The sequence below is a fragment of the Platichthys flesus genome, chromosome 12, assembly GCF_949316205.1.
Source record: "Platichthys flesus chromosome 12, fPlaFle2.1, whole genome shotgun sequence".
Taxonomy (NCBI): Eukaryota; Metazoa; Chordata; class Actinopteri; order Pleuronectiformes; family Pleuronectidae; genus Platichthys; species Platichthys flesus.
Window position 1 is genome coordinate 19,738,380 of NC_084956.1, and position 19,228 is coordinate 19,757,607.

A 19,228-nucleotide genomic window follows, 5' to 3' on the forward strand; every position below is an offset into this window, starting at 1 on the left:
CTGCTATGTTAAGAAAGGAGGGGGAAGCTTTGCTGCGGCAGTATTGATTGAATTGATTAGTGTGTGTGTGTGTGTGTGTGTGTGATCGTAGTGTGTGTGTGTGTGTATGTGTGAGTGTATGTGTGTACATATGTGTGTGTGTATTCATGCACTCTGCATTTCTGACATATTGATAAGACCAGTCAGTAAACTCGCATTTATTCGCTCTTGCAAGTGGGTGTGGCCCCCCTTTAGACAGATTTCCAATTGTCCGGAAAAAGTTCGGCAAATCACGACCATTTATCTGAAATGAGGCCGGTTTGAAATGATAAATGACAATCAAGATGGCTGCTACTGATATGTAGGTCTGTTGAATCTGCTACTTTGGATATTGAACAAACTGCCTGGATGTTTTGATCTTTTACGTCATCCACGTTTGTTTAGTTTATCCTGCAAGCGCATATGGGTCTGATGTTGCTTAATACCAGATATCATTGTTCAGTTATATCACGATATGTTATTAAGATTCTATCTGTGATCTGTGAGAGTGGTTTTGAGATAATGGGCGTTGTACTTGACAGGGTTTTCTAAAACAGAGGATTTTCAGGAAAAAAATATATATTTTAAATATTGTGGATCAATCTGATAAGCTGACAAAAAGTAATGAAAAACCAAACATTTGAAAACGTGTCCTTGTTGTTTGCAACATTGGAACAAATTCAAAAAATGTTTAATCCTTGAAAAATCTGCCGATAACTTCTCTCCATATTCAACATGTTCCTACGTCCCTTTGCAGGGTAAACCAAGGCATTATTTTTTGAGTTTGTCTGTATCTTAATCTGGAGGGAATCTCTTTAATTTGGCAAGATGAAGCTAATAATACAAATCAGCTTTTCATCTAGAAAAACATAATAAAATAATAATCAATCTGCTGGCTAACAGTTTTGTCTGATCAAATTATTAATTACAATTTTTGATCAAATTACTTTCTCGGTTTTGTTTCTGCCTAGTTCTTTCCAAAAACTGTGATATATGCGGAGGAGGTCTAGGACATTGTACGACACATCTGAGCATCCACTTTTAGCCAGCACAGAGTGCAGTGACTCTCAGAAGTTTTAAACAAGGTGGAGAACGACATAGTGTACATGTCCGCGGCTTTGCTTTCCAATTACTTTTGACATTTTAGAGAGGCCATACATGGCAATGCATACACACTGTAGTTTTTGGCAGGAATTATTATTTACAGGAAAATATATAAAAATATTTTAATCAGCACGTGTACTGTGCGAAACCTGATTGGTTCTCCTTACCCTCAGTGCTGACTGGCTTCACAGATGGGGTCTTATGGAGGATAACTTTAATGATACTGATAGAGCATTTCCTTTTTTTTTTATATTAGGCGACTGATCAAATCCAAAATTACACATCATCAAGTAAATTTAAAACTGACATAAGAAGCTTTTGTATAAGCTGTGTATATCAGTGCTTGCCTCACTGGGTGGTTTTGCTCATGTGTTATGTGAGTACTGCACATGTCTTCATTGGCGTGTGCATGTGTGTTGCAGTGAGACAGATGACAGCAGCAGTACGCCGATGGCCGAGAGGACAGAGGTCAGCCCCGGAAGCCGGAAACCCTCCATCCACCTGACCCTGCCTGACTTCCAGGACGGCTCCACTGGTCTGCTCTGTTGCTAGTTTTAACTCTTTTTAATGAGGGCACTTCCACTGCACATATTTGGATTGCCAGAAGCTGAATTGATTATTTTTAAGTTAACCACATCACTCTTCCTCTCTGGTGCTGGGTAAATACCAGTGAGAAAAGGTGAATATGCAGGTCAGTTTAATTTCCCCGGCATTTGACCTATTATGGATTCAAACTGTGTTTGCCTGTCCACAACCCAGTTTTGGGCAACACATGTGCTGTTTAAATAATAATGATCTGACTCACCTCCACATCTGTGATAGGGATCAGGGGCCTGTGCACTTTTCATTCAGTCACAGGAAATCTATTGCTGTTCTGAGAACAAATGTGTTCCTGAGCACGGCTCTATTCAGTCATTCTTATTTTCTGCTGACAAATTAACAATCGATCCCTGCTCCATGATCAGTCTGGCCAATCTTGACCTGCGTTTGAAAACTTGTAAAATTTATTGGGGACAAATGATGGGTTCCCTGTGTGTTTCCATTCAATATCTGTAACAAACATTTACAGCTTGTCGTTCCTTCATTTCCCTTCACAGGTTCATTGAGCCCTTCATCAGTTGCAGTGTCCCGCCTGGACGCGGCGCTCTCTGAGGTGTCCAATATCAGCTCCTCCCGTCGCCAAGGGCCCACCTACATCTGGAACACCCTGGAACGCATCTGGCTGCAGGCTGGTAAGACGGCGATACATGCGGCAATAACACAGTTTGTACAGCTATGGCTATGAAATCGATAGCAATCAGATTCTATGGTTTTGTGTGGTGCTACGTTATTTAGATTCATGAATAATAATCTCAATCTTGAAGTGCAAAATGGACAGAATATTGATTTCAGACAATTATTAAGCTTTCCAGTACTCCCCAGTCTTTGATTGAAAGATTACAGCAATAAGACCTTTCAACAGCAAAGCCTTCAGCCACGATGTATATGAGGCTTGGCTTTTATGCCTCTATTTCAACTAGTCAAAAAAGACAAAACATTGGTAGTAGTACATCACAAGTCAGGTCAATTACATTATTAGGATTATCCTCTGAGGACCATGAATATCTGAAATGTCATGACAGTCCATTCAAATAAGTGTTAATATTATTCTGTCCACTATCAAAGTGGTGGATGAGTTTATAAACATCATAAATAACAGACCTTTATCAAAGTTATGTAAAATAGAGGGGATACATAAATATATAAAACAAACAGCCAAGAAGACAACAATAAATCAAGGATCAATCGGACCACAAACACTTGCGGTTAGCCACAACCACCACATATCCATATACAGTGATGCCGGTAATCTGACCACTTTTTTCAGTAATGAGTAATCTAACGCGTTACTATTTCCAAACCAGTAATCAGATTAAAGGTACTTGTCCAAGTCACTGTGCTTTACTATTTTGTCATTAATAGTAAAATATATATTTGATTTCTTCGTCTCTGGGAGTGAAGTGATGTAGCCCAGTGATTTTCAACCAGTGTGCCGTGAGAGATCGTCAGGTGTGCCGTGAGAAATTATCTAATATCTAGTGTATCGGCCGATCATCGGTGCAACACTACATATTATATAATTTTTTTTTGGGGGGTGGGGTCCTCGTCTGGTGCGGGGGCTTTTCTCTTTTTCTCTTGGGATGCGGGGGAGTGTCCCTCGGCGGTGCGGAAGGCGTGGACCGGTTGGAGGGGACCAGATACGGCGGTTGGCGGCAGCGACTCTGGACGCTTGTCGGCCCCTTCTTGCGATCACCTCAGCTACAGCGCCCACTGGGGGAACCCTCCGTTCGTGCGGGGGGGGGGGGGGGGGGGGGGGGGCCTCCGGCGGTTTCTAATAAAGTGAGTGTTGGCAGAACCAGTGGTCATTTTTATGTTGAGGCGGCGGGGGTGTTGTCGGCAGCTGCTGAATGTAACTAATAAAGTAACTTGTACTTTAACTTAGTTACTTTTAAAATCAAGTAATCTGTAAAGCAACTAAGTTACTTTTAAAATCAAGTAATCTGTAAAGTAACTAAGTTACTTTTTCAAAGTTACTGTGGCAACACTGTCCATGTATGTCAAAATATCCAAAATATGTAAGGTCCCAGTAGGGATTGCAACCTTTTTAGGAATGACCTCTTCAGAAAATTCCAGATCAGACAAAAATAAAAGTCAGAATCGTTGATGGCAAATTTGAATGAAAATCCTCTCCACACAGACTGTTGTACAGATGCTACTATAAAAGCTGTGACTGTCGCACACAGCTTACTGACCTGCTTACAAGCTTAGTTGAATTGCAATCTCTCTGGGGAGCGAGACATTGTTTACGTACTTGGTACAATGTGAACACACGTTTTTTTCTCCATGTTTTGACCACTGCAGTCACAAGAACTCACTTGGGGGACACCTCTGTATAATGACAGTTGAAAGAACCTTGTGTTAACCACAAGGGATGTGTATATGTACGAGGGAACAATTCCTGCAGGAGATGATATATTTGCAACCTTGTTTAAAACTACATAATTTAGTGGTACTGCTGCAGCCATTTTCTACTACCTCTGCCTTCACAAACAAGGGTAAATACTAAATATGTTAACAATTTAGTGGTCGGAGCCATTTCAGTCCCATTGAATACAGCATACCTTATGTCGGAGTGTGCGCTCTACCTGCATAAATGAAGCCACTGCTCTATTAAGGGCAGAATGGCAGTGATGCATACGGCTATTACTTCCACCCCTTCAGCCCTCAGTCTCCATGTGGAAGTTCATGGGAGAGGAAGCATTCGCAGGAAATGAAGGGAGAGAAGTACAGAGATGCCCCACACAAACCCTCCATCTATCCCCTCAGCTGGAGTGGACGAGGCATGGGAATGGGATCCATACCGCAGCTGAGTGAGCACGTTGATGCAACCAGAATACCAGCGTGTTGCAGTCGAGGATGGGATGGGTGGAGGGGCCGCGGGGTCACGTCCCCTGTGGACGGGTGTAATTTGAAGGTTATTTTCTATGTCAAACCTTTGAACCCTACTATTCCTCTGCTGAGAACAGGCGAAATAGAACACGCTCATGAAGCTGTGTGTGTGTGTGTGTGTTTGCATGTGTGTGTGTCTCTCACTGACGGCAGAGACAGTCCTACCCTCAGTGACCCCCTCTCCTTCCCAGCATTCCTCTTCACATCGGTCACTTCCTCTCGCAATCTTACATCCTGATTGACCAAAAACACACACGCATAGACACACACACACACAGAGAGAGAGAGAGAGAAAGAGAGAGAGAGAGAGAGAGAGAGAGACTGAGGGTTCTTAAAAAAGGGATACAATGAGCTGTACATACACATTCAAACTATAACACACATACATCTAAATGGACTGTATATATACACACGCTGATCTAATAGCAATATTTTTTTTCTGAGAGCTCAGGTGATGAGCAGGAAAAGGCCTTACATAACCATTCACTGAATCACTTTTCTGTGAAATGAAGCTATGATAAGGAACCTGACTGTGGAAAATGGTTCTCTTTCCTCTCACATGAGGTAGCATGCATCCACTAAGTATTTCCCATCTGTGCATCTGTGGGACACAGGTAAACAAACAAAACAACCGCTACCAAACACACACATGGGTCCACGCAGCGCTCAGGAGCAGACGGCATGTACAATGTATTTGCAGAGCACAAACACATACACACGCAGGGCAGTCTGTGTTCAGAGCCGAGGGTTTTCTTTCTCAGGGTTTATCTGTGTGTCGACCCAGCATCCACTCATCCGACTGATTGACAGCTCCCCCATACAGTATCCTGTCCACTCAGTGGTCTGCTCCATCCTCAGGGGCGGGGTCCCCTGGTGTGTGTGAGTGTGTGAGTGTATGAGTGTTTGTGTTTGTGTGTGTGTGTGAGTCTGGGGTTTGTCCTCATCTTCCCAACAGCAGCAAAGAAAGGAGGCAGCTTTACTTTGCGATGGCCATATTTAGGCAAGTCTCTCATGACTTCCCAGGCACTACACTGCTCCCACTCTCTCTTTCAATGTGTGTGTGTGTTTGTATCCATCCAACTGTTGTGTTCTGTGTTTGTATTTGAGCGCTGCACAGTTTACATTTTAACCTGATGGCGTTGAACTCACTGTGAAGTCGTCTGTCACTTTTACTTATTGTTGGGGAGGAATTAATAATAATAATATTTTTTCTGTGTCCCTTATTTTCCCTGTTTTCTTCATCAATCCTTTTCTTACCCTTGCTTCCTTTCCTAAACTCATGTACCCTCCTTGCCTTCTGTCTTCTCTGCCCTCGTCCGAACCTCTCTGTCTTTTCTCCTTCTCCTCCCTTCATCATTCTCCATCTTTTTTCCCCTGAATCTCTTTGGTCTTCCTCCTCTTCCCTTCACTCTCCTCCTGCAGGCGAGCTGTTCATGGCAGACGGTCGGTTAAAGGAGGCCCAGTTCTGCATAGCTGAAGCAAGCTCAATCTTCCCCAACTCGCACTCGCTGCTTCTGCAGCGGGGCCGACTGGCCGAGCTCCGGGGCCAACTGGACGAAGCCAAAGGCCTGTATGACGAGGCCCTGGCCATTCATCCCACAGGAGAGAGGATACTGGTGCACATGGTGAGAGACAGTGAAAGCATTAGAGGCTGCTTAATTCAATTATAATTTATGACATTCTGTTCTGCTAAGTGTCTCACTCAATTTATGCTATTCGATTATCAGTGACCCAAGATGCATGCACTCATGTATGCAGCCTAGCATACAACTATACACTCATGCACACCGAAAACACTGGACTTGAATTCACTAAATTATATTACACTGTTACCCAAGAACTTGAGAGTTAAGTCAGACTCACATCTGAAGTCATGTAACGTATATTCAGATACACAAGAAACAGATTTTCTTAAAGCCATTGAATGGAATTACACAAAATCTGCCAGATCTCCTTATTATAAACATAAACACATCAAAAACAGTATACGCACTAATCAGAGTACGTAGTTTCATGTGAGTCATCGGGCCAGATCTCTATGTCTTTACACGCCGAGTCATTGCATCTGAATACAAAGACTCTCCACTGTAAGGCTGTTCAGTGCCTGTTAGGCCAATGGCATGCCATGTTTATGCTACTTAATACAGTGTTATTAAGTAGCATAAACATAGCAATATAACAAAAGTTCAATATATTGTCATTGTTTGTTGATAAAGGAGAATTTAATAGCCCAAAACACATGTACTAAGAGGAAATTACATATAAAAAAAAAAGCATGCACTCGGGCCAACACACACACATATATGCACACACACGCATGCACACTGTTAAGATACAACTTGAAAAGTCACGTGTTTAACCCTCTTTTCTGTTACTAGCTTTTTATGTAGATTTGAGTTGATTTTACAAATTGAAAAAGTCATGGAAATATCAAAATACTTAACCCCATTTAAATTACACAAATATAATCCAAACTAATTCATGAAAAAATCATAAAAATAACATATTTTCTTTTCAACAATCTCTTCAACAATTACTATATAGACGAATATCTATGATTCTTCATTAGTGCTGTAATATATTCTGGCATGTTTAATATCTAATCAATATCTCATTATACTTAATCAGGTGCGCTAGTGGGGAAGCTTAACAAATTCCTCCTTTTTAAACATGTGTACAGAAGGTTGGCCATTGGTCCAGAGCTCTGCATTGTTAATATGCAGCCCTTTAGAAAGAATCACTGTCGACTGCTGACTTGTTTTTAGACTAGCAGGTTTCTTTTCCAATTATATTCACTTCTAAAGGTTGGATGATATTATCCAGCAAGCCAATGGCTGCTGCTCATAAACATTACTATGGAACCAAACATCAGCCCTTATTACAAGATAATAGCATATTTTAGTCTGAAAATGTATACTTGTTAATACAAGGTTAGTTTGTCATTAGTGGTTAATAGTAGGTCACAAGCCGACAGTCAGTCATATTCTGAAATATGTAAGGCAAACTTAAAGTTTCAGAAAATGTCAAACAAATGACAAATACTCCTTTCTGGATTTCGCTTGGCTGATCTCTCTCCCACATTTCTTTCTTCGAAGCAGATCCTATCCTTCTTTCTCTCTCTCTTTCCCACTCCCACTCACACACACACATCCACACACACACACACACACACACACACACACACTTCGGCACAATAAAGAGCCTCTCTTACCCACTTCCATCCACTCCCTCGCTCAGTCTCGCTCCAGTCTGTCCCCGCTGATGATCCACTGGATTAACCATGGTTGCTCTGACCTTTGAACTCTCTCTGTTGTCATGGTGAAAGGACCAGAGAGGGATTTTCCTCAAATCCGAGACCCACACTACCTGATACTTGCTTACACACAACACAAGCATTCACATTACTGTGGTCTCCATAGTGATCATAGATGTGCTGGTTGATATTTCTCTGAGTCAAGTACTAGCACCCTTGTGACCACATAAGGATAATGCTTTCGTTCCTACTGTACACTTTAGTGTGTGTGTCAGTGTGTGTGTGTGTGTGTCAGTGTGTGTGTAGGAGTGATGTCTCATTGGGGTAGAGAGAGGTACACGTCTTTTCCATATTTGGCCTGTGGGAGAACCAATCCCAGGGGTTGAAAAGTTGAAACAAAGCCAGCTGGCATTGTCCTACTCTGGGTCTCTTACAGGGCAGCTGTGTTCTTAGTCTCAGTGTGTATTTGTGCGCACGCGTGCATGTGCAGGTGTCAAGAGGTGACTGTGTGTGTGTATGCCTGTATGCCTCCATGGATTTGGCACGTAAGAACATTTTTTTTTAAACTGTATGTGTAATGAACCAGTGCAATACAGACATATGGGAAGGATTCAGACGCAGACCTAGAGTCAGAGATGAAAAGATGTGACATTTAACTAAACAAGTCAAGGGGACAAGGTCTGTGATGGAGGGGTTTGAGGCAGGCAGTGGTCAAACCATCCAAAGTCCAGAGGGCTTACCAATGTGATTGTTCAGCCTTTTTTCTGTAGATGGCTCACTTTCCCAGTGCTCACTAATCAGCTGAGTTACTGTAGCGAGTCAATTCCTCTCTCGTTCCTCTCACATAATTATTTTCTCTGACATTTAGCATTTTCCGGACTTCTCTTTGAGCTCATCTCTGATGGCGATAATTTTATTTGACAGATTCTCCCTGGTTTATTTCTGCAGTGCAAATGTCAGGAGACGTTAAGAACTCATCATGAAATTGATCTCCTCTTCTTCGACAGCAGAACATGTTGCACCAGCCCAAAGAAACTCTTGCAGGTTAAATTGTGCTTATATTACACTTTGGTTTATTCATTCACTATAGAAGCACTTAAAAAAAACTCTACCCTAACAAAATAACAAATATATCAAAGATGATAGGGAAAGCCCCAGGATGGATTCCCTCGTCAAGATTATTGAATCTTTTCTATGTAAGACTCACTCTTCCATAGCCACTTGTCAGTTGTTGAGCTCGAAGTCCAATGAGAGCAAAATGCTGATGTCAGATCAGGCTGCAGATCCTGTTAACCAACTAGAGCAGGGGTGTCCAAACTTTTTATCCCGAGGGCCACATACAGAAAAAAATACGAAGGTGTGGGCCACTCTAGCCGCCACGCCCCCCCGGCCCTGGAGCAAACTGTTGACAGTGCGCCTCTATTGCGTCGCTCAGGGCGGGGGGGCGTGGCGGCGTTCTGAGGGACAGCTGGCAGGTCAGTGGTGAGTTGGGCGCCACCTAAACTGAGAAGAAGAATACAGTGTCCATTACATTACACTTCATATAGCTGACGCTTTTATCTAAAGCGACTTATAATAAGTCCATTCAAGGGTACCCAAGGGTACAAACCCAGGGTACTGAAGGTCCATGTACCTGGTCACTCAGATGGAATTCTAGGACTTGGGGGATTGAGGCAACTGCATTACACCGAAGCCCTCTGATTTTGAGACACTGCACCCACCTGTTTGGTTTTGCTGTGAGTCCTGTCTATTGATTATGGTTGGTTCACTTAGGTGTGGTCTTTATGGATATCATCTCCCCTCCATTCTTGCATTTCCACTTTTACATTCCAGCCTATCAAATGTTAATAATTTTGTCAATGGATATATACAGTACACATCTGGAGTACTGGTCTAGTGCACAGTTCAGTCTGTTTCTCATGCTTCGTTTGGGGAAGTATTCAGGGTTTGGGTCAGGTTGTGTTCACAGGTTCCATCTCTTACATGTGGTCCTGGTTTTTCATTTCTCTTTTGTGTTCTTGCAGAAATGACCCTGGGGGTAAATGTTATATTGCTGAGATCAGGCCAGGCATGTCTGTCTATTTAAGACAGTGTTTGATAACCACAGAATTAAACTTTGCTCACAGAATGTCCGACAAAATATGAGGAAAAATATACATATAATAATATTATTTTCATTCAAGACTCTTACCTAAGGTAAATGTTTTTTTCGTGTCAAGGAGTAAAGTTATTGTGATTCTAATTCATAGATTTTTGCCGCTTAGGGATCAAGAGTAAGAAGTCAGGACAGTGATATGGTCACAAGAACACTGAATTGTGAGAATGTCTCTTAAATGTATATGCCACACATATATGTCCCGTTGATTTACAAACTAAAGCACTTTCCCAGTGGATTTTGAAATCTTGGGTGATGGTCAATTGTCACAGCTGTCTAAATCGCTGCCTAGATAAATCTCACTCAGGGTCAATTTAATAATACACTTTAATATCTTTTTTAAGTGGATGTGATCCTTTACGATTCCTCCTTCCTCCTTGTTTGTTTACCTTGATGTTAAATAATGGTCTTTAGGTCTTTAAAGTATAAATTTCCTGCCTTTTATTCTGAAAATTAAAAAGGAACAATCTCCCATTATCACTTCTAGATCATATTTTATTTTCCAAGTGGTCTCAGTTTTTTTGAAAGTCTCACTCCGTTCACCATTTCCCTTATGCAAACTACAGAGGGTTTTATGCTCCTCTGTCACTAGTTGAGGGTTAAGGACTGAGGATGTCGCACCTTGTTAAGCCCTATGACACAAATTGTGATTTGTGAATATGGGCTACACAAACAAAAGAACAATTTGTTATTGATTGATCGATTGATAAATGCTGCGCTCTAGAAGTATGTATGTTGTGCACTGCTAACTCGACATGCTACTGAGGCATTATGGTAAATAAAGGCATCCTTACAACATGATGGAGTCTAAGTTGGACGCCATGCAGGACATTTTATTTGGAGCAATGCCCATATTTCTGGCTTGCATCAGCCTGCCAGAATACAATCTACAGTTGCTGCTGCTCAGTGGCTCTGGATTCATGCATTTATTTTTATACTGTATCTGCTGTGGCCACTTTGTGTGCCGGTGGCCCATTTAATCTGCTCTGCCTTAAGGGGAATTCTGAAGATATTCTTGGACGATATTCTTACACTTGAGCTATTATTCTGTAAAAGTACATACTGTTCTTTCCTAGAATGCCTTCTCAGATCTTATACAGCTTTGTCCAGTTATCAGGAGTTTTATTAAGTAAAGTGTATTTTAGTATACAAAAGATCTTTGCTATAACCCTTAACAATTTTTCATTGTGAAAAATGTAGTATTAACACGTATGTGAATATGTGCCATTGTAACATGGTTCTAAAAAACGACTCAGCCACAATTGCTGTGGTTCCTCTTTTAGTCATGTACAGTAAACATTTCTCAACAAAATATAATTTGGGAGAAAAAGTCATCTTATTGAAAAAATAACCACACGAAGGAAACTCCCTCTAAAACCACAAACAGTTGCTTTTATTATTTATACACTCATTCAATTTACATGGTACTTAATAAGCTTTTAAGACTAAGAATATTTTGAACTTTGTAGAAGGACAGTAGGCTGTGTTTCAAAACCTCCAGTCTTAATGCTAAGCTAACCTAGTCTTCTGCTGATTCTTGCTACGGTATTCATTTTTAATACCGTAGACATTGTTCTGGCCTCGTTTCCTATACATTTTTAGAGCATTTGTGACATCTTCAATTACATTCACCTAACCTAGGGAGTGTGGAGTGAAGTCCTCCTTTCTCTCCACAGCATCCAAAGTGGATGCAAAGATGTACAGGAGGTGTGATTCATAATAACACACCACCACCATCTTTTCACAGTCACCACATAGGGCCAACCACTTTACCCCCTCTACCTCTGTATGCTCACATCAGGCATGTGTACATGGTTCTCGAGTGTGTGCAGGAGAGAAAGAGAGAACGAGAAAGGCAATGATCAGACAGTGACTCACTGCTCTACCGTAGACCAGTATAGGCCTACGGTATGCTGTGTATATCCGTGTGTTTGTGTGTATTTGTGGTAATGGTTATGGACAACTTTCTAATTTAAAGGCTTGGTTGTTGCAGTCCACAGGTTAAACCCAAGTATTTATTGTTTTTGTCTATTACAGAATTAGCCATGATTAGCTTTGAAACATTTCCCGGTCTCTTAACCTCTTTACAGTATTTGGTTGACATATGTGTATGTGTGGCATGCTGTGCATGTGTGTCTGTTCCCGATGGATAGCTGATCCTGAAACACGGCCCAGCCTTTCTTCAGGCGATGGTATGATATTCATCTGACCCACTCCCAACATCCTCTACACCCCATCCATCCTGTTCAGTAGTGGGGCCTGCTCTGAGTCATTCTGACAAACACACACAGACACACTCTTTACTTTTCCTCCTCTCCAGCATATTCATACACAGCTTCACATATATATGCTTATCTCAAGGACGAGGACTGTGCTCATTCAATTAATCGCGTTCCAATTATCAAATGGAACGCAACAAATACCCATCTCTCCCTCTCTCTCTCTCTCTCTTGCGCTCTCTCTCTCTTGCGCCCTCTCTATCTCTCTTTCTCTCTCTCTCTCTCTCTCTCTCTCTCTCTCTCTCTCTCCCTCTCTCTTTCTCTCTCTTGGTGTGTGGATGGGGGTGGTTGTCAGCTGATTAGATAATGCAAATACATTATTTATAACACTTTGCGCATTCTCGCTGCTTTATGGGATTGCCTAGCAACCACAGAAATATATTCCATTGAGCAAGACCTCCGATAACCACAGAGAGGGAGAGAGAGAGAGAGGAAGAAAAACTCGGGGTTGCAAGCAGGGAGACGATTGGGAGTTGGCTGGAGCCTCCGTTGCTATGTATGGCTCATCTGGGCTTGCTTATTTTTTCCTTTTTCTTTGACGCCTCTCTCTTTTTTTCTCTCCATCTCTTTTTCTTTCTTTTCATTGTTCCCGTTTTAGCTCTCTCTCGTTCGTTCACCCTCCCTTACCTCATTGCTTACTTCTCCTTTTCTTTTCCTCTTTGGCTCCTGTATCACTTCTCTCTGTCGTTCCTGCTTGCTCTTGTTTCCTGTTGCTGTCTTTCCACATGGGTTTTTCACACGTAAATATGTGTGTGTCATGATGACTGCTCTTCACAATTTGGGAATTGATTCTTGATGCATTGTCTTTGTGCCATTAGTTTTTTCTTACTCGTTCACACATAAATGCACATACTCAAAAACATACAAACTACAGGAATAGATACACATTCTATTTGCCATGCAAACATGCCACGCAGTTGGATATCATGGTTAATATGCCTAATATGTCAAGTTCTGCATGGTCAGGATTATGACAATAAACTCAAAAGATGGCTCAGTAAAAGTGTCAAATAAGAAGTAACCTCTTGAATCTCACTTAGAAGTTGGAGGGGCACAGGGGGGTTTTCAACTTTTCCACATATGTCTTTACATGTGTCTGAATGCACAAAACAAACACAGTATTTTCATTTGAGATAGATAGGTAATTAAGTTGGTAGGTATATAGATAAGATTATGATTTTGGAGGAAATATCTCCTTTTATTTAGATCTAGGTGAGAAGATAATACTACTCCTATGCCTGTACGCCTTATATGAAGCTGCCGCCAGAAGACTTTTAGAAAATTGTTTGTATTAACATTGGAAACAGGGGGAAACTGCAAACCTGGCTCTTTAGAGCTCAATGCCTCTGACATTGTCTGATCAACACAATGTATCTGGATCACCCTTATCCCCTGCTTCCAGTCTTTACACTCATTGAATCTAATGGAATGCTGTCTGTAGCTTTATATTTCACTGACACATGTATTCTAATGTGACTCATCAGCAAAGCACCTTACCTCCCAAAATGTTGAGGTGTCGAAGTAGCGAGCACTTAACAAGGTTAATGATTAAGGAAAGTTAAAGCCACCACGTTTGAAGTTAACAGTAGCCTTGGCTCACCTCTCACCTTAGCTTTCCCTTTGTGGCCAGACTTAACCACTGATGAGATTAATGGTTCAGGTAAACGCTCTTACTGGATCATTGGCAGTGCATCATGCCACTGTGAGTATGTGTGTAGTAGATGTTAGCCTTCAGGTTCAACAGACGGTTACTGGGTGTCATTACAAGCCCTCTGGATGTCACATTGCGTTATTGTATACCTGAACCATGCCACGCACACTCTTGACCACTTACAGCCTGAAATCGTTACAGAACTGTTTCAAACCTTGAATCTAGACTCAGCAATTTATTGGCTCAGTCTTATTTTCCAATTTTTCCGGTCAGTCGTAGCTCCTTGTCTCTGTAGGCAGCATGGCTAACAACAGCAGATTGCAAGTCTATATTTAGAGTTCGGCTGTCTGTGTAGAAAGATGTTAATTCCTGTGTTTTTTTTTCTCTGGAAGTGATTCATAGGACCATTTTTACTTTTTGCACATTTCATTTTGTTGTATATTTAACTGTGATTAGATGAAATGGCCAATTTTCCAATCCATAGAAAAGAGTTAAAGTCATCCTTCTTTGGATCCACATCCAATCACACATTTGATCGAAGCCTGTATAGCTTTCGATCAGCATGTGGCTTTAAACATTAGCTGGATTTGCATTTGGATTTTCAATGCAAACTATATTTAATTAAGGAAGAATATTAGCCTTTTCTCATAAATAAGTTATCCAATAGATATGAGTCCCATAAATACATATCTGTGGTGTATGCTTAGCCGTAGTTTGTTTCATTATTACAAAGCACTCGTTTTGTCTTTGTACAGTATACAATATAGATTACTTTCACTGACACTTTCAAACTAAATCTAATTTCCCTGATCCTAAATCGATTCCATAATCGAATCTACGTTGGCTGTCTTTGCGTTTGACATTCGGGAAGCTTTGATTCTTTTTAAACTATCCGATTGAAGTATACACTTAATTAAATGCTGTGTGTTGCTGCAGCATTTCAAAGGTTTGCTTCAATTCTGCCTGAAATACCACTGCACTGCCCACTTGCTCAGTTTGGCTCAGTTCGGCTCAGTTGTGCTTTAATGGCACGACAAGAAACAAACCTATGCTGCCAAGCTTGATGGGATCTGCTGAGGTAAAACTGCAGACAGATGGCTGCGAGTAATTAAAGCAAAACCGATTGATAACAGTTTTTATCCGTGCGACGCCAAAAACATGCGGGAGCAATCTAAATGTTCCTGAGCACACACTTCCTTTTTAATCTGTTCACTCTCCCACTCACTTTCACTTTCTGCAAGGTTGCATCTACAGTACTGTAAATAGCACTTAAAAGTGAGTCTCCTTCAGCCATTTACATTAACATACCAATGACAGTGACCACAATGGTTTGATAAATCTGAAGCAATGTTGGGTGTAGTGTCTTGATTGTATATTGACAGGGAATACATAATTGGTAGCCAGAGTCTGTGCATTAGTAATCATGAAGTTGAGCCGTATTATCGAGGCACTTCTGACAATTAATTTGAGCTCTGTCTCAGCTGTCAATCATTCTTCTCAGCTCGTCTTTATAGCACCAAATATTTCAAACCAAACATACCGTTAAAATACACTTGAGCATCCCTCAGTGTGATAAGAACTGCCTAAAATTGAAATACATATTTTTAAGTTTGCTTGATTTTTAAGAGTGGTCCATGTCCCATCAACTTACATGGTGTATGTGGCGTTTATGACAGATACTGTGGCCAGCCACCAGGGGGCAATGGAAATGTTTTGCCTACATTTTCTTCATGTTGTCCATCTTTAGCTACTGTCAATTGCTCTCCCAAGGTTGAACTGCCTGTGACTAGTGGATGACCTGTGTATCTGTTTTCTTTATCTGTCTCTGATTTTTGCTCCAACGTAAATACATTGTTCATTACTTTGGTTGTAGTATAGTTGATTTTTTTTTTTATGTTGAGACAGCATCAATTTAGGATTTCAACATCGGTTTCAGTCCAACATTTGTACATGCCATTGCCATTACGACATTATCCACTCTTAAGCAAGATATTTTCCTAAGGCCTGGTCATGTCAGAAAGTGGGAAAGTTAAATGATTGCATTATTGATCAGCTGAATAATCCGAAGCTTGGTCACTTCTCACAGAGCCGGCTGGTAAAATTACAACTGTAGCTGGTGTACGACCTGCTTACACTGTGGCCAGCTGGGATATGCTCAAGACCACTTATGCTCAGGAACGAACATCATCTCAATCAAACGGAAGAAAGAAACAAGCTCCACCCGCAGTTTGCTTCTCACATATGCACAACATAGCAGGAGGTTCTCTGCACCAACACATTAACAACAGCAACACATCCTCTGCATTATTCCGACTAAAGGTGGAGCAGCAGGCAGGGGCTGGAAGAAACGTATTAATTCCACTGCAGAGATCACTTGATTCCACTGATGACCGCTTTTATCACCGCAAACTCTCCTGGCATCTTGTCTGTAACTTCTACGGGTATTTCACTGCTTTTTCTCTGGAAGAAATTTGTTTTGTTTTCCTTTTTTCTTTATTATTCGTGTTCAAGCATCATAAACTCCCAACTCGCTCGCTGTGAATCCAACTGGGGATCCCCTGCCGCGTTCTTATATTGGATTCCCCCGACTTTCTGCAGACTTTATTCTAGCGGGGCCGGGCGGAGAAAGTACAATGAATATATGGGTCACCAAAGCTGATCTCAACTGACTTACATACCCGGCAAACCCAGTAACTAAGTAGTAGAATGCATTGCTGAGAAATTATCCCAGGCCTCAAGGTTATCAGTTTTAAAACCATCATATTAGAGAGCCAAATATTGTTCATACATACTGACAAGCAAACTGTGCTGTAGCCTGAGACACTGCACATACTGAGCAGGAAATAGGGTTCATCAGAAATCTTCCCTAAAGTCAAACTTTTGTAATTTTTAACATTTCTGTATATAAATAACTTTAAAATAGCTTAATTAAAACAAATTCAGAGTCATTTAGGTTTATTTGCTTTCAACTGAACAAGGCTACTTACCCTACTAAGCTAAGCCAATAACATCCTGTAACCAGCTCTGTCTTTAATGGACATTGTTTTACTTGTTACCATGTGCGTGTATTAGGCTGTAAGTTTTTCCTGCCGTCGTAGTGTTTATATCAGACCACAGAACACACTATGTAATTTATTTGATTGAGCTGCTGACAATGATCAACTTTTCCATGGTAACCAGCATAACTGACACGCCGCACAGATGTGTGTGTTGGTGTGTGTCGGCCTAGTAGCCGACTGTGTTTATGCCAGAGACGCTGGAACAATGTAACCCCTGTGAGAGGCTGGAGAGCACAGACAGTAAGATGTGGACACTAGTGGCCAAACCAGTGGGGAGGAATACATCATACACCAGAGGCATACACCCACACTGACACACACACACACACACACACACACACACACACACACACACACACAAGCTGGTAAACCTGTGTGTACATCCTGTGACAGGTTTTCTCCATACCCAAGAGTTTCAGTCTTCCTCTGTGTTTTCCACACAGCAGCACTGAGTAAAAAGAGAAAAGAGGAATAGAGAGAGAATAGAGAGAGTTTGTGTGTGTGTACTCTTTCGAAAGTTGAATCAGAGCATCTTGACAGCTATGTGAATTTCGGCCCAATTAATCTGGAGCTTGTGAGTAGAGACTGCATAACAAGAGTTGTCTGTCTGACCTCAGGCCAGCTCTCTGTTTGTGTGTGTGTGTGTGTGTGTGTTTGTATGTGTGTGTGTGTGTGTGTGTGTTTGTATGTGTGTGTGTGTGTGTGTGTGTGTGTGTGTGTGTGTGTGTGTGTGTGTGTGTGTGTGTGTGTGTGTGGGTGTGTGATAGTTAGAATGAGGGAGGGGATGATATTGTGCAAGAATGTCTGCCTGTTGTCACCTCTCATGTGCTTGTGACACTGTAGCTTCTGTATGTGTGTTTGTGTGTGTGTGTGTGTGTGTGTGTGTGCAGTATGTTTGTGCGGAAGACAGATTTGACTCCATGCTGTTGGTCAGTTGTACGACGCCTTTTGCACTGGGTCCTCAGACACACGGCACCCCAACAGAGCTGAACTCTGAAGAGACAGAACACACACACGCACACATGTATAACCTTTAAAATGGCGACAATTGATATCATCTGTAATCTCCCTCTCTCAGATATATTATTCCTTACGCACACCCTGAAACATAATGGCTGTTTATTTAATTTATACGTCTATACACTTAATTTGAAATTCCAGTATATACTTCTCACAAAAACATTCATACTATATGTACATTGACACAGTATAAAACGTGTGTGGAGCTTGCATGCATACCCACCACTATTCGTGGCAGAGTCATGGCCCAGCAGGGCCCTGCAAATGAACACTTTGAAATAACATCTTCTTTAAAGGAACATACCAATGTTTTTAGACCATTCTTGTTGTTTTTCTGCCTCCATTGTGCAGAAGTTTGTTTTTTAGATTTAAAAGGATACTTTCAGAGTTTTTGAACTTGCCCGTTATTTGTACTGAAAGTGATCACCCGTGTTGGGGAATTAAGTGCATTACATGATAATGCGATTACTTTTTTTCTCAGTAATGATTGGTGTAAAGGATTAACATTTATTGCAAAATATAAGTAGGTAAATCAGTTCCTCGTCCCAGGATGAGTCTGTTATTGCAGTTTAGAGGTTGGTTTGTCAGGTTGGCTTTTGTGTTGAGTTGTGTTATAAACGCGTCCGATCTGGACAATCTCCTGCTGCGTTGTTCATATGTGAGAGGAAAGGTCTCCCAGCTGTGCGGACGTACTCCTGAGTACATACTGAAGACTGCAGTAGGCTGCAATAGTTATTTCTTATAACATTGTAATCAGTACTGCTGCCAGTCACACACATGAGTCACATGCTCAGAAGGTAAAACAGTAAAACAATAAGATTGTAACCCAGACTTCAGGAAGCTACATGTCAGTTCAGGGATACCCATGATTGTCTTCTTGGTTTGATTCCCCTGTGTTGTTTTTTTAAAAGCCACAATCTGCTGACTCGTTATTATCAAGCAAAGAAAAATGTTTTAATGTTGGATATTCAGGACCTTGAAAAAACATGACAAATGAGGTTTTGAGGTTTGAAAATGAGAGCAAGCCATAGTTCAGCTTGTATCCTGTAACTTAGAAGCCTGGTTAATTGAGTTTTATTTCAACAATTAAATGACACTTTGTCCCATTTTAAAGCAGTTTTTAATTACTTTTTATTCCCAAATTATAAAAACGTCCATAACTTCAAGACCACAACTTTATATAACATTTTGTGTTAACAT

At 41.2% G+C, this 19,228-nt stretch overlaps 1 protein-coding gene across 2 annotated transcripts in view; it reads left to right on the forward strand.

Annotated features, from left to right (window-relative positions):
* Positions 1-19,228, forward strand: part of ttc7a (tetratricopeptide repeat domain 7A) — a 51,076-nt gene that overhangs the window by 29,949 nt on the left and 1,899 nt on the right. For both annotated transcript variants that reach the window (XM_062401252.1, XM_062401253.1), the window contains exons 18-20: positions 1,545-1,657; positions 2,220-2,354; positions 6,034-6,236. In XM_062401252.1, coding sequence (XP_062257236.1) covers positions 1,545-1,657; positions 2,220-2,354; positions 6,034-6,236 — 451 coding nt within the window. The remainder of the gene's footprint in view (positions 1-1,544; positions 1,658-2,219; positions 2,355-6,033; positions 6,237-19,228) is intronic.